Source organism: Periplaneta americana, chromosome 14, assembly GCF_040183065.1.
Source record: "Periplaneta americana isolate PAMFEO1 chromosome 14, P.americana_PAMFEO1_priV1, whole genome shotgun sequence".
Lineage (NCBI taxonomy): Eukaryota > Metazoa > Arthropoda > Insecta > Blattodea > Blattidae > Periplaneta > Periplaneta americana.
The window spans coordinates 2277860-2291497 of record NC_091130.1 but is presented as its reverse complement, the minus strand read 5'-3'; the positions used below and the strand labels follow the sequence as shown (position 1 = coordinate 2291497).

Here is a 13638-nt window from a genome sequence, read left to right as displayed (position 1 = left end):
AATTGCCAGTAAGTGGGCCTATGATTCAAGAGAAAGCTCTAGAAATTGCCAAAGAACTCAATGTAAGCAATCTCATTGCTAGTAATGGGTGGTTAGAGTGCTTTAGAAAACGGCATAACATTACATTTCGTTCTGTGTCTGGTGAAGGAGGTGACATTGCAACCAATGTTATTGAAGAATGAAAAAAATAGACTGCCGTCAATTCTTGCGGAATATGAATTCAGAGACATTTACAATGTTGACGAAATAGGTTTATTTTCGGGGCCCTCCCTAACAAAACTTAAGTTTTAAGAAAAAAGAGTGTAAAGGGAGGAAGTTGGCAAAATATAGAATAACCCTGCTCTTTTGTTTCAATGCTGCAGGACAAAAAGAACCACTCTTAATGATAGGGAAATCATTGAAACCGAGATGTTTGAAAAATGTTGACATGGGCTTACTGGAGGTGAAGTGGACTGCCAACAATAAAGTCTGGATGACATCATCATTGTTTGAGAATTAACTATGCGATTTCAATTCCAAGATTAAACGACAAAATCGCAATGTGATCCGTGAAATTGGCGTTTCTTCCCCCAAATACATCACACTTCCAGTCCCTTGATCAAAGTATTATCCAGTCATTTAAACTGAGGTACCGCAAGCGAGTTTTGAAAAGGCTAGTTGCAAAAATGGAAGAGGCTGACATTATTTTCATGCTGATTCATAAAAGAACCCCAACCTTAATCAAGCGGCCACCTGATAAAACGGCCATTTTACAAGGTAACTTCAGATGGCCGCTTTAGACAGGTTTCACTGTATGCAATAGTTGCAACGACTTTTGCATCGGGAAACTGAGAGATCTTTGCAAACATATTACAGTAAAACCTCGATTATCCGTCACCCTATTAACTGATCGGCAGATTATCCGACTGTCTTTCTCTCGCTCTTTTCTTTCCTTTGCTGCGGTAAAAAATGTAGTACTATATCTTATATTATAATTTATTTCTTTCTACAGTGCTTTATTACAAGCCTTTACCCTTACATAGTACTACTGTCGGCAATAAGAACGGTTACTTGAAGGTGTTTTTCCCAACTTGTAAAATAATCACTATAATCCCGTCACTCTTATTTCCGGCAGCCAATCACATTGCAGGTCGGCTACATTTAAACGTGTGTGTCTTGTGATTCGCTGATGAAGATGTTAAGCATTTCCTAAGGCTGGATAAATACTTAATGTAATCGCCCGCCATATTGGCTCTTTCATTGGCGTTCGCACAAAGCACACGAGAACATTATTTGCCGCTCAATTATTTGCTGAATTACATTGCGTTTGATTTATTATCATAGGAGCTACGACATGATAATGTTTAACGGTGTGGCAAATAGATTCCTCGTCTGGTAGCGCGGTAACGAAAGAACAAAAATGGCGAACGATACTACTTACCTAGACTTTATAGAGCCTTGACTTCCTAAGACGTAAGCAAAGAGGAGGAGTCACGCCGGGAATAACAGCATCGCGATTATACCTGCCTTGAAAGAAATGGTCCTGAGAACTTCAGCACAATTTATAGCAAACCCGTGCAGCATTCAGTCCTTGTCCTACTGTTCGAGTGTCCGTACTTTATATTTTCAACGCAAAATATCTTCCACGGGTGTCAAAAGTGTTTTGCTAAGTATCGAAATAAAACTGAAAATAACTGAGAGTTTTGGGAAAAGAGAAATCGCGGATCATTCGGATTAGAATACGAGATTGGCGTTAAAACTGTGAGTGATTTAATCAAAAACAAGGATAAAGTGTATAAAGCATATAAATCTACAACAGGAGATCTCTGATATTCGTATCTTTCCGCGAACAAGAACCACAAGGAATTTCCTTGGCCCTTATAAACCCATCACTGACAACCCATCATTAGTCCACTATCTAGCATGTTAAACGTAACATTGCGGAGGAAATTACAAAACTGTAATATGACTTACTTACTGGCTTTTAAGGAACCCAAAGGCTCATTGCTGCCCTCACATAAGCCCGCCATTGGTCCCTATCCAGAGCAAGATTAATCCAGTCTCTATCATCATATCCCACCTCCCTCAAATCCATCTTAATATTATCTTCCCACCTACGTCTCGGCCTCCCCAAAGGTCTTTTTCCCTCCGGCCTCCCAACTAACATTCTATATGCATTTCTGGATTCGCCCATACGTGCTACATGTCCTGCCCATCTCAAACGTCTGGATTTAATGTTCCTAATTATGTCAGGTGAAGAATACAATGCGTGCAGTTCTGTGTTGTGTAACTTTTTCCATTCTCCTGTAACTTCGTCCCTCTTAGCCCCAAATATTTTCCTAAGAACCTTATTCTCAAATACCATTAATCTCTGTTCCTCTCTCAAAGTGAGAGTCCAAGTTTCACAACCATATAGAACAACCGGTAATATAACTGTTTTATAAATTCTAACTTTCAGATTTTTTGACAGCAGACTAGATGACAAAAGCTTCTCAACCTAATAATAACAGGCATTTCCCATATTTACTCTGCATTTAATTTCCTCCCGAGTGTCATTTATATTTGTTACTGTTGCTCCAAGATATTTGAATTTTTCCACCTCTTCGAAAGATAAATCTCCAATTAATATGACTTAATATTTTATGGTACAGATTATCAGACTTTTTCGATTAACCGTCCAGGCCACCCCCTTCATTACCACGGATAATAGAGGTTCTACTGTACAAGGAACACGTCACAGCCATAACCAAAGCACACAATATTTCCACCTATGCAGACATGCAAATTCATCATCACCATCATCATTATCATCACGTTTTATTTCGCCATGAATATTGCCACTACAATACCATGTATTATTGCTAATTAAGACTATGTATGAGTGTATGACATTACATGATGAAAAAAATCACGAAATTACTGTCACATTTTTAACCATAAGTACGACATTTTATTTATTTTTCACGAAAAATTTGAAAAATTATCATCAAAAAAATCTGGCCCTAGTTCAAGGAAACAAAGTGCAAACAGGAATATCATGGCAACATGGTATAGAAGCTTGGTGGCACTTACCAGCATGAGCGCCGCAACTCTGAGGAAGTGCGTGTTGCGGACCTGCCGGTAGAATATGCTGATGTTGGTGCAGATCTTGAGGAAGCAGCAGCCGGCAGTCAGCCGCAGCCTCGCCCTGGTGGCAGCGCTGTCACAACAAACATCTCTCAGTCTATTTTCCTGCACAGCCTCACACATCTTGGTTTCTGTTGAACTGCATTCGTCACTTACATGAATGCTTTCAGTTTAGGCATAATAATCTTAGTAAGCTGTGTAATAATTACAGACAATCCGTGATACTTGGCACCTCTGCAAGTGTATACTATTGCAGCAGCCAGCAAAACATTTGTGAAAAAGAAACAGCCTTCACATTGATACAGCATGGATGAATATATAATATGATGCAAAACTTACTGAGTTTCCCGTAACACATACTAGAGGCGCTGTTGTAGAAATTGACCTTGCTGCCACCTGTTGGGGGGAGGGGCGTTATTACATCTAGCAGCGCACCAAGTAGTGAAAAGAGTAATTACTCCATGCATTTAGCAGCGCACCTGGTGACGAAAATGTTAAACTGTGCAGAAAGTATTCCTCCCACCCTCATTGATATTCAAAACTAACCCAATTTAAAATAAAACATTTACATTTTTATTCCTCACAGCAGCTTCTGCTGAAAATTCTTACCAGAGCCAACAGGAAGATAAAAGAGACGATCTATTTTACACTACCCAATTAAAATATAACCAGACAGAGACAAAAAATAAAGCAAAAGGTTAGATAATTGGGATTACATTCTTTGGGTATTTATTGTACAGCGCAATGGAAAAGTCTGCAAGAACTACTTAGATAGTTCAATTTATTATATTACTATTACTTTACAATACATTCAACAACACTATTTTACAACGTCCATAAACATCACTGTTTAACATGCACTGCTTATACACACGTAGTATCATTTTATGTTCATCATTAGGAAGTTTTTGTCTGCCATCTCATCTCTTCGAGCAATATCTCGAACGGATAAATAGAGAACTCTGGGTAATGTACCCAACACAGTTCTAATGTTCACCACCTATGACATTGGATGCTGATCATCTTATTTCAGCCCCCCGCCACCAGATGGTGACCGCAGTTTTGCATCCTATTATATATTTATCCATGGATACCGTCTGCAAAGTAATTTTTATACACTATATCCTTCCCCTCCCACCATCAAGTTTTGAATGAACAGCATTGGAGAAAGGGCAAATCAATCTTGAATAATTCGAACTAGCCATTGTTCCCCTTCAAATTTGTATTAAAAAAATCAATGTCAAAATGTAATACTGGTATCTTATTTAATTCGAATTTTCAAAACGAACTTTAAGCAATTGAAAATGGAATTCTAACAGCTAGCAAGATAAATGGGCAGTCAACGGTTTTTCTTAAATTTTTTCTTGCAGTCCTGCCAAGAACTTAACTCCTTAAAGACGTGCAAGTGAAAGAAAAACTGGTTGTTACAGTACTGTCTATTGTTAACAGGTTTATGCAGTATGTACATTAAGATTTTAAAAGATTTCTCTTATTCCATATTTCAGTCCAACAATATTGTTTATAAAATATCTGGATTGTACCTTGTACACTCTTTGTACTTTCAAGTCCTTTATCATGTGGCATAGTGTAAAAATAAATAAATGAGATAAACAAAAATTATAAACTAATGTGACGTGCAAAAGTTTCTTTCTCAACCAGTTTGATTTATGCGAGAACAACTTCCTTCAGTGCATACTGCCTAGTTAATATTAATTGCAGTCATTTATGTAAATACTTCTCGTGAAAATCAGTTCTGGTTAATTAGAATTTCTTCAGATGGCTCTTGCAGGTCGGATTAAAGATTCCACTGGATTCGAAAGTGATCAATCCCCCTCTTGGACACAGTTGTTTGTTTAAGGGGAGAGGATGGTATTTTTAAAAACTTTTTTCCTATTTGGTGTAAAATATTAATTTTTTGTACGTAGAGAGCTCATAGCTGTAGCAACTCAACCAAAAATAAATATTTTGAAAAAAAAAAAAAAAAAAAATTACTTGGGCGCCCAGATTTGAAAAAAATATACCCAATGCAGGATTGTACTAAAACCGATGTATCTAAACCATTTTTAAAGGTAGATTCATCCAGTTTTTTGCAATGTACTTGCAAAAGCATGCTCTACAAACTGACTGTGACAGAATTCTGATATTAGTCCCTACGTTTGTAAAATAAACAATTAAAATTTAATAACAATTTCCTTTCTTGCAAACGAACGGACGTAGTTTTAAAATGAAATCAATTAACAAAATTCTGTTACAGAGAAAAGTTTCCTAATAGTCTAAAGAATGTGTGTTCTAAATTTCATGCATGTATCTTTAATAGTTCAGAAGTTATAGCCATTTTTGTCTGGCAATGTAGCAAAAAAATGAAGTTACCATAAATGATAAAAGGGGGTGAGTGATTTAAAAATCCATAACGCAGGAAGTTTAAAAATGTCGTCTCAACATCTGATAAGGGCACAAATACCCACAAAATATTATGCTATGCTTTCCACGCATGTCACAGAGTATTGTAAAGAATTCTTTTTTTTTATTTATTCATTTTTCACCAAAAAATACCATCCTCTCCCCTTTAGCTAACAAGTAACCAAGAGGTGCTCACAGAAGCTGCATTAACACCAATTGCAGTCTCATAATATTTCACTGACCAGATTTATGGAGTCCTGCAGTATAAAATATTCCAGAGGAAGAAATATGACTCTGTGCCCTTATTCGACCACCATTCTGTTGTTTTGTTTCAGAAAGGATAATCGTAATAAAAGATTTCACAGTTCGAAAGCTTATGATCACTAGGATTTGAGCATTTCCACTGTTAATCACTTCAGCTATGGAGCAAAGAGTGACGAGAATCGAACGGACAATGTAGATAGGAAAAAAAAAAAAAGATGTGATCTGTAGTCTGACCTCAGCTTGCTGATCCCTGGATAGTCACTCCCTCTCTGGACAATGCTGCTCAATACGGTCAGTGTGGCCTCTGTCTGCTCCAACGAATCCACACTGATGGTCACGCGAGTGAATGCTTTCAGTGCCTCCACCTGCAAAAAACATATTAGCACATGCTAGCTCATTTGGCAGGTGCGAAATACGTCATTAGGTTGATGTTACTGCAGTCAAGCAGGAAGAACATGTTATTGCTTTCATATCTTGAGATCGACGTCGCAGTACAATAGTCTTTTGTTTCGTAACAATGTAATATTAATTCTTATTGCTAATACTAATGCATATAGTAAAGCAAATAAGCTACGTATATTAAAAGATCGGTTTTTAGAGCCGTATTCATAAACGAGACTTTGGATGAAGACTTCCCAAAGTCGACTATCGTAGCAAAATTTAACTTTGTTGGAAGTCCTGTTCATAGACAATACTACTGAGACTTGACTTTGACTTCGGTAAGTCAAGATTTGATGGTCTTGTTATAATGTCGGCAATCACAATCACTGCCTTTTAAAGGAATTAAATTAATAGATAATTGAAATTGAGTAGGCATTGCCACAATCAAAGCCTTCTTTTGAGTCACAAATCAATGAAACAATTGAACATCGGTACATATTAAGCCATTGTCAGCCTTTCTTGCAGCTTTATATAAGAATAATTATTTCATTATAAAATAATTTTATTCTGAAGATATGAAGGTAAAAAGTTTCCACCAATGACAGACTATAAAGGAGACATATTATCCTGCTGACAGTTGGCTACACATCTGCAGAAACTACTTGAAAATTACCTCAATTCAATAGGGAGAAAACATTATTATATGACCGCAGGATTATAAATTAACTGCATATCCACTGTACAACTATCCTCTCTAAAATTAAATAGTCAAAATCAATCCTTACCTGTAGTGTAAAATTGCTATGAAATAAGAAGTTATATTATTGGTGGAACAGATAATTCTCTTTCGTTATTGTTCATAAATGAATGTTGAAACTTGACGAGGATATCTAATACTGTCTGTTTATCAAATCTGTACCTCGATTTGAATTTATTATCTATATCTAATAATACGCTAAGGAGCATGAGCAGCTTTAATAATCTCCTGGATGTTCTCAATATTCTCAGCAAATTCAACAATTTTCCAAATATCGGTCATTTTCTTGATGTCCACAGACGAAAGTTAAAGTCAAAGTCTACATTTTCGGCGACTTCGAAGTAGTCACGACTAAAGCTTACTTTCGTCAAAGTGTCGACTGTGAATACGACCTGGGGTGGGATTGAACCCGCAACCTCGAGCACAAAAGGTCAGCGCTATACCGACTACGCTACCCAGGCCGACTGAAAGTTGGAATTATAGGATTGAAAGATTGTAAGAATGAGAAGGGGTGGCCCGGAGGTACTTCTCTATTGTGTCGTTCACTGCTAGGAGGGAATTGCTGTTATCCGTCTTGGAATGTAAACGGTACAGGACGTTAAGAAAAACAGTAAACAGTTACGAAAAATGATGCAAAATTTAAAAAAAACTTAAAAATAGGCACTAACGTCAAAATAGGCATTTTTAGGCACTATAAAACCCCTTTATTTACACCTATATATCCATGAAAAATGTAAATATTAAATCTCAAGCTTGTATGCATCAAGGAAAAAAAATAGGTTTTTGCCTAAATTCCGCTCTCTATTCATAACTACTCCTTAAGTCTTAGTAAAGCCCTGACTCACCTTGCACCGAGTCTGGAATGGAAGATCATCCTTGTTGCACCATACCACATCATCATCACCATCATCAGCAGCAGCATTACCGTCTTTGTCTTCAAGTATAATATCCTGCAGCACCTACAAGCAGGAAACAAGTGACTAATAAATAAGTCCACAGTCCAGAACAAGCTGATACGGGGCAAAGGAAGTGATGTTGAACTCAGAAATGCGTGGAAAAATCTTCTCATGATAAAAGGCCCGAATGGTCGTGATCCAAAGAATGGAAAAGCTATAGGCAAACTCTCGATTGTCCATATCCGGACGATCTGGTTTGAGGGTTATGTGTGCACCACTGAAGTTTTTTCCTCAATTTATACTTAAAAACTAAATTATATCACTTAACTTCCAGTATTATATTACGTAGAGATTAGAGATTAGGGAACTGTGGCTAGGAGTGGGTTAGGGACGACCTTTCAGCATGTCGGCCAGACTGTGCACTCCGAATTATGGTATGAATGAGGATGAGGTGTACCAGTCCACCAACCGCATGACACAGCTCACCCAATGGGCCTTCTAAACTTCCCCTGCCTTAAGTTCATGCTGCCAAGGAAACCAAGCAGCACAGGATCCATTTCAACGGCCCTTCTAAGGTGTTGAAGCGCCCTTGGAAGTGCTCTTAAGGGGAGGAAGAGGTGAATATTTCAAAATCCACAAAATTTATCCGATTTGTTTGAAATTGATCATGGATACTAAGTATGTTATTAGTAATGGACATACCAAGTTTCAACTTTCTAAGTACAATAGTTCTGTAAATATTAATAATTTTATAAAACTTTATATCGTTTGATATAAAATGCTCCATGCACCATATTGTAAGAAATTTTCAATATTTCTTTTTATTTATATGTTCAGAGAAGGTATATAAATAATAATAAGTATTAGTTTATTATGGGAATAATACAGTTAGTAATACAGCTATAGTAATACAGTATAGTAATACAGTTATCTTGGTTTTAATTTCATACTTTTAAGGGCACAAAATCAAAAACTAACATCGGAATATCAAAATAAAGATAATAAAAATGGAAAAAACCAAATTTTCATTTTTTCTTCAGTTTTGTTCGAAAATTTCACCTCTGCCTCTCCTTAAGAAATAAATCCTGACAAATGTAGTGGAAGGCTTGGAACACAGAGACGGTTTCAGAGAGGACACCCCTCCTGCAAGCAGATGAAGACATGCATCAGGACTTGAATATGCCTATGGAATGGGATGATGAAAATAAATGATATGAAATCTAAAGTCTTTTTCTACAGGGAAGAGGAAGAGAAATGGACCATGGAAATGAAAATTCCAACCCGGCATTTGCCTAAATAACTGTGGAAAACAAAGGAAAACCAGAGTCAGGTTGGTCGGTCCGGGGATTTGAAACATGGACCTCCCGAATGTGAGCTCCGTGCGGAATGCATGAGCCACCTCGATCGGTATTATATTACGTAACTAGAACTGCCCCAAGCACAAGCATTTGCTCTTCTGGATGCAAACTATATATTTTAAATATGTACATGAGCTATTCCATCTCAAATCGACCGAAATATAGAGAAAATTGACCTTACAAATTCTAAATACAATGAAACTTTTTTTGTACGTAGAGAACTGTGATACAATGCTTTGTGCAAAGTTTGAGGCATCAGAACTTCATAGTGTTTAAATTTAAAATATTTAAATTTAACGTATTTTCATAAAATTAGCAACTTTAAACTGTTGTGGCTCCGAAACCCTTTCACCCAATGATCAAAATCATGGTTTATTTTGATGCTGAGAAATTAAAGTTTATATTGACATGTAAACAGTTTTTCTTACTTTTTATGGAAATGGAGAAATTTAGATTTTTCCTCATTAAGACGCCTTTGCCGAGGAAAAAAATATTTTTAAAATATATAGTTAGATTCTGCATTGAAAGTATGAATAAACACATATATTTTACTGATGGTATGTTGATAAGAAAGTATTGAAAATATCAAATAAAGAAAATAAATAGTATGCGTGTGAAGTGACCAGCTGACTGTGAGGCGGGAGCTAGCCAAGGTAAGCAAGGCCAGGAGACATAAACACGTGATGTGTCGTCTAGCAGTTTTCATAAACACAAGAGTAAAATGACGCGCAATGCTCGCTTATCTTCAGCTCTCGGCCAGTGCGTGCGGTACTGCACCGTTCAAATCTAGGCATGTGAAAATAATCTATATAATACCCTCGAAACTTATTGCCGTACCACTAAGCAAACAATGCCGAATCCCTCTTCATAATACAAGGTTTTTTCTCAATATTTTTTACATTTTTACAAATGGGCAAAAAGCCTAAAAGTAAGTAAAGTCAGATTATCTGTCTCTCTGTATACAATAAAAATAAGGATTACTTCTTAACATGACCTACCAAATGTCAGCTTCAAAATGAGCTCTCGTTCAATGTTCTGCAGTAAATGGTTCCAGAGTTCTGAGCGCTGAAAGAGGCTTGTTTTTATAAAATACGCTAAATTTGTCGCTCAATACGAAAACCGTTTGACTTTCGATACTATATTTTTGAAAATGCACTCCCCTCAGCACCTAGTATAAGTAGGGAAAAAATTAGAGTATAAAAAATGCGAGTTTTTTTACTGATCGATTTCATATGGAACAGCCCATATGTAAAATGTAATTTCAATAAATTCAGATAAGCCACATCTATTTTGATGGTCTGCAGTGACAAGTGCCTGATAACATGTGAATATTTTTTAGAAAATGAAAAGTGGTAAAAATTATGCTTTTTAGTTACTTAAGTACTCAGTCATGTCAATTTTATAGTGTTGGCTTTATCATGCATTTCTCTACATTGTTAGTTTAATTACTAGGCCATCAGCAATTCCTGAAATAAAAAGTAGCCCTGGTATAAGCCACGTGACCTCTCACCTGCTCACAGAAATCAACTATGTGAGGCAGAAAGCTCTTCTTGAGGTCTGCAGGGAGATAACAGGCGAAATGTCCCACAGCGACCAGCCTGGTGAGAAAGTGCCCGCTGTTGGTCTCGCTGCACTCCAGCGCCTCCTGCAACATCAGAATGACGAAATTCACCACATATCTTAAATCGGCTACAACTTGCCATTTAACTCCAATATGAAATGAGTACCATTAAGGTAAAATTATCCGGAGGTAAAATAGTCCCCCAATCAGATCTCCGGGCGGGGACTACTTTAATGGTACAGAATCAACTCTCTGCATCAAAATCCACAGTTAATTCCCTATTTACCACGAAAATCGTCTGTAGCTGCATTTACACTGGCAACAGGCCATGATTGTTTGGCCAAACACCTGCACAGAATTGGAATATATCAGTCCCCTAACTGCCCATTATGCAACTCAAACCAAGAAATGGATTCGGAACACTCCAAAATCTGTGCTTCAGTGGCTGACCATGATAATATCTTTGAAAAATATTGGAGTGCAAGAGGTCAAATGACTTTATTGTCAAATGCCTGGCATTAGAAAACAACAACATATCTTAGTAGTCTTCTTCACGTGCTTCAAGAAAATTCAGATCAGAATTACACATTCTGTTACTAAGACAATTGCTGCCAAATGCCAAATGAAATAACACAAAATAGGCTTAGTATAGTTCTGTGGCCGGGAAGAAAAAGGTCTTAAGTCAATTTTTTGTGAAAATGAGATTTTTATATATTCTGAAAGCGGAAACAATTCTCTACAATCTGGTAAAACGGTTAAAGCCAAATAAGACTCCTGACTGGATTTATAGAGCGTTACCAAATGTCCTACGTACTTTTTGAATCGAGCACACACAGAATAAAGGACTTAAGAATATTTTATACTTTATTCCTTACAAACATCACATGTTTACTTTCCATGCTTCCCTATTAAAAGATCTAACTCGTATTTTAGCCATTTTATCGCATACTGATGCCCTTTCCTTTTAAAACTTTAAGCACCAGGGTAAACAGTCCTATAATTGTTTAAGACCCATTTTGCATTCCTAATAATTTACATTTCTCATTTATTTTGACATGAAAAAGGTCTTATGTTTAATACTCCCTTCTACTCAGTTTGGCTTCTAATCTTAAAAGGGCTTAAGTGCGGCTATTTTTGGAAACAATAAAGAAAATTGTTAAATGAGCAACATTACCTATTTTAGAAGAAATATAAAGAAATAATATCCACGAAAAACCTCTTAATTAAAAAAAACTCTATAATTGACACCAATTTCAATCTTTCTACTGCTCTCCTGAAAAGTATAAAATTTTTACTTAAGATCTTTTTCGTCCCGGCCATAGAGTTGTATTTTGGATAAAATAGTTCTTCAATGCGTATAAATTTTATTAAGCATTCCATTTTGAAATGACTAATACAAAGATTATATCATTTTACATTTCGGTGTTGGACCCCGGACTCATTTCACCAGCATTATCACCTTCATCTCATTCAGACACTAAATAACCTGAGATGTTGATAAAGCGTCATAAAATAACCTACTGAAAAAAAAATATATATATATCATTTTAGAAGACCTTTTCCTTTTTAAATAGGTACTAATGTAAGAATATGTGATTTGAATATGTGGATCACCAACTTATGACCTGGCTGGAAGCCCGAGAAAATTTCGAATTATCACGTCGCCAGGAAAGCTTCAGTAGTTATTTGTGATTTGAGTTGTTTTTACAATTATTCCTTTACTAAGACCTACATGTTTGGAAGTATTTTGCATTTTCCTTAGCAAGTACTACACACACTGTTTCTGATTTTAAGCAATAATAACCAGTGGCTGTTCGTGGGTATTGAAATAAGGGGGGCTGCATACAAAAATAAACCAAGCAACTTACTTTATTTAAAGACTAGTTCCATGCGCCTTATCTTGTAAGTTGTGTTTAAATGAGACAGGCTCATGTCAGTAGATTTACTGGCATTTAAAAGAATCCTGCGGACAAAATTCCGGCACACCGGCAACGCTGATATAACCCCTGCAGTTGCGAGTGCCGTTGAATAAACCATAATTTAATTTTTTATATGCAGATTTGAACCTTAGAAATATCTAACTGGCGATGTTGTAGTTGGTTGTATTATATATATATATATACACACACATGATACATCAATAAATGAAAAAAATAACTGAGCCAGACATTGAATTCAGGATCTTCAAGAGTACGCACCAGGGCACTTGCCTTATTTATTGCCATATTGTTAGATGTTTCAGATTGCATTATACATATTTTGAAAACATTCTAGCAATGGCTCCTTCTTCCCATGAACAACATTTACGGTTCTTATTTTAAATCCATCTTGTTGCCCCAGCTGATGGAATTGTCTTTGAAACACATTAATCTAATACAGACTGAGTGGAGATCGAGAGAAGAAAGCAGGGATACTGGATAAATCAGCAAAAAATATGCGAGCCTTTGTATTTTGTTTAGCGGCTCTTTCCGTTATGAGATTCAACTGATGGGCACTTAATTTCACATTTCTCCTGAATTGTTAAGGTACTGAACTGAATAGACTGTAAATATTGTACAGAATTAAACATTGCTGCACTTGTTATACTCACAACGTTAAAGAAAATGTATTTAAAACTGCGCGCTACTGACAAACTGCTGCAAATTTTGCAGCGCCTGGAAACTCTGGATTCACGGCAAGGGACAGCAGGGAGGAGGGGTAAAACTAACGAGCAAAGCATCCGAGACGAGACTGGCAGCTCCAGGGGAGGAAGTGGCTTCACCCTATAGTCCTTGTCTCTGGTTTCGCTCTGGCAGCACCAGGGGAGGAAGTGACTTCACTAACGATTGCGTGCATGTCATTGAGAGCGAAATGTTTTAAAAAATTCGAGCTGCTAAATAGAGACTGTATAATAAATGTATTTCACAACATAAAGCG

The 13638-nt window shown here is 36.6% G+C and overlaps 1 protein-coding gene across 4 annotated transcripts in view; it reads right to left on the bottom strand.

Moving 5' to 3' along the window:
- LOC138713077 (sister chromatid cohesion protein PDS5 homolog B-B-like) overlaps window positions 1-13638 on the bottom strand; it is a 50498-nt gene that overhangs the window by 9293 nt on the left and 27567 nt on the right. For all 4 annotated transcript variants that reach the window (XM_069844822.1, XM_069844821.1, XM_069844820.1 and 1 more), the window contains 4 exons: window positions 10672-10806; window positions 7753-7866; window positions 6004-6134; window positions 3052-3178 (listed from right to left, as the gene is read on the bottom strand). In XM_069844822.1, coding sequence (XP_069700923.1) covers window positions 3052-3178; window positions 6004-6134; window positions 7753-7866; window positions 10672-10806 — 507 coding nt within the window. The remainder of the gene's footprint in view (window positions 1-3051; window positions 3179-6003; window positions 6135-7752; window positions 7867-10671; window positions 10807-13638) is intronic.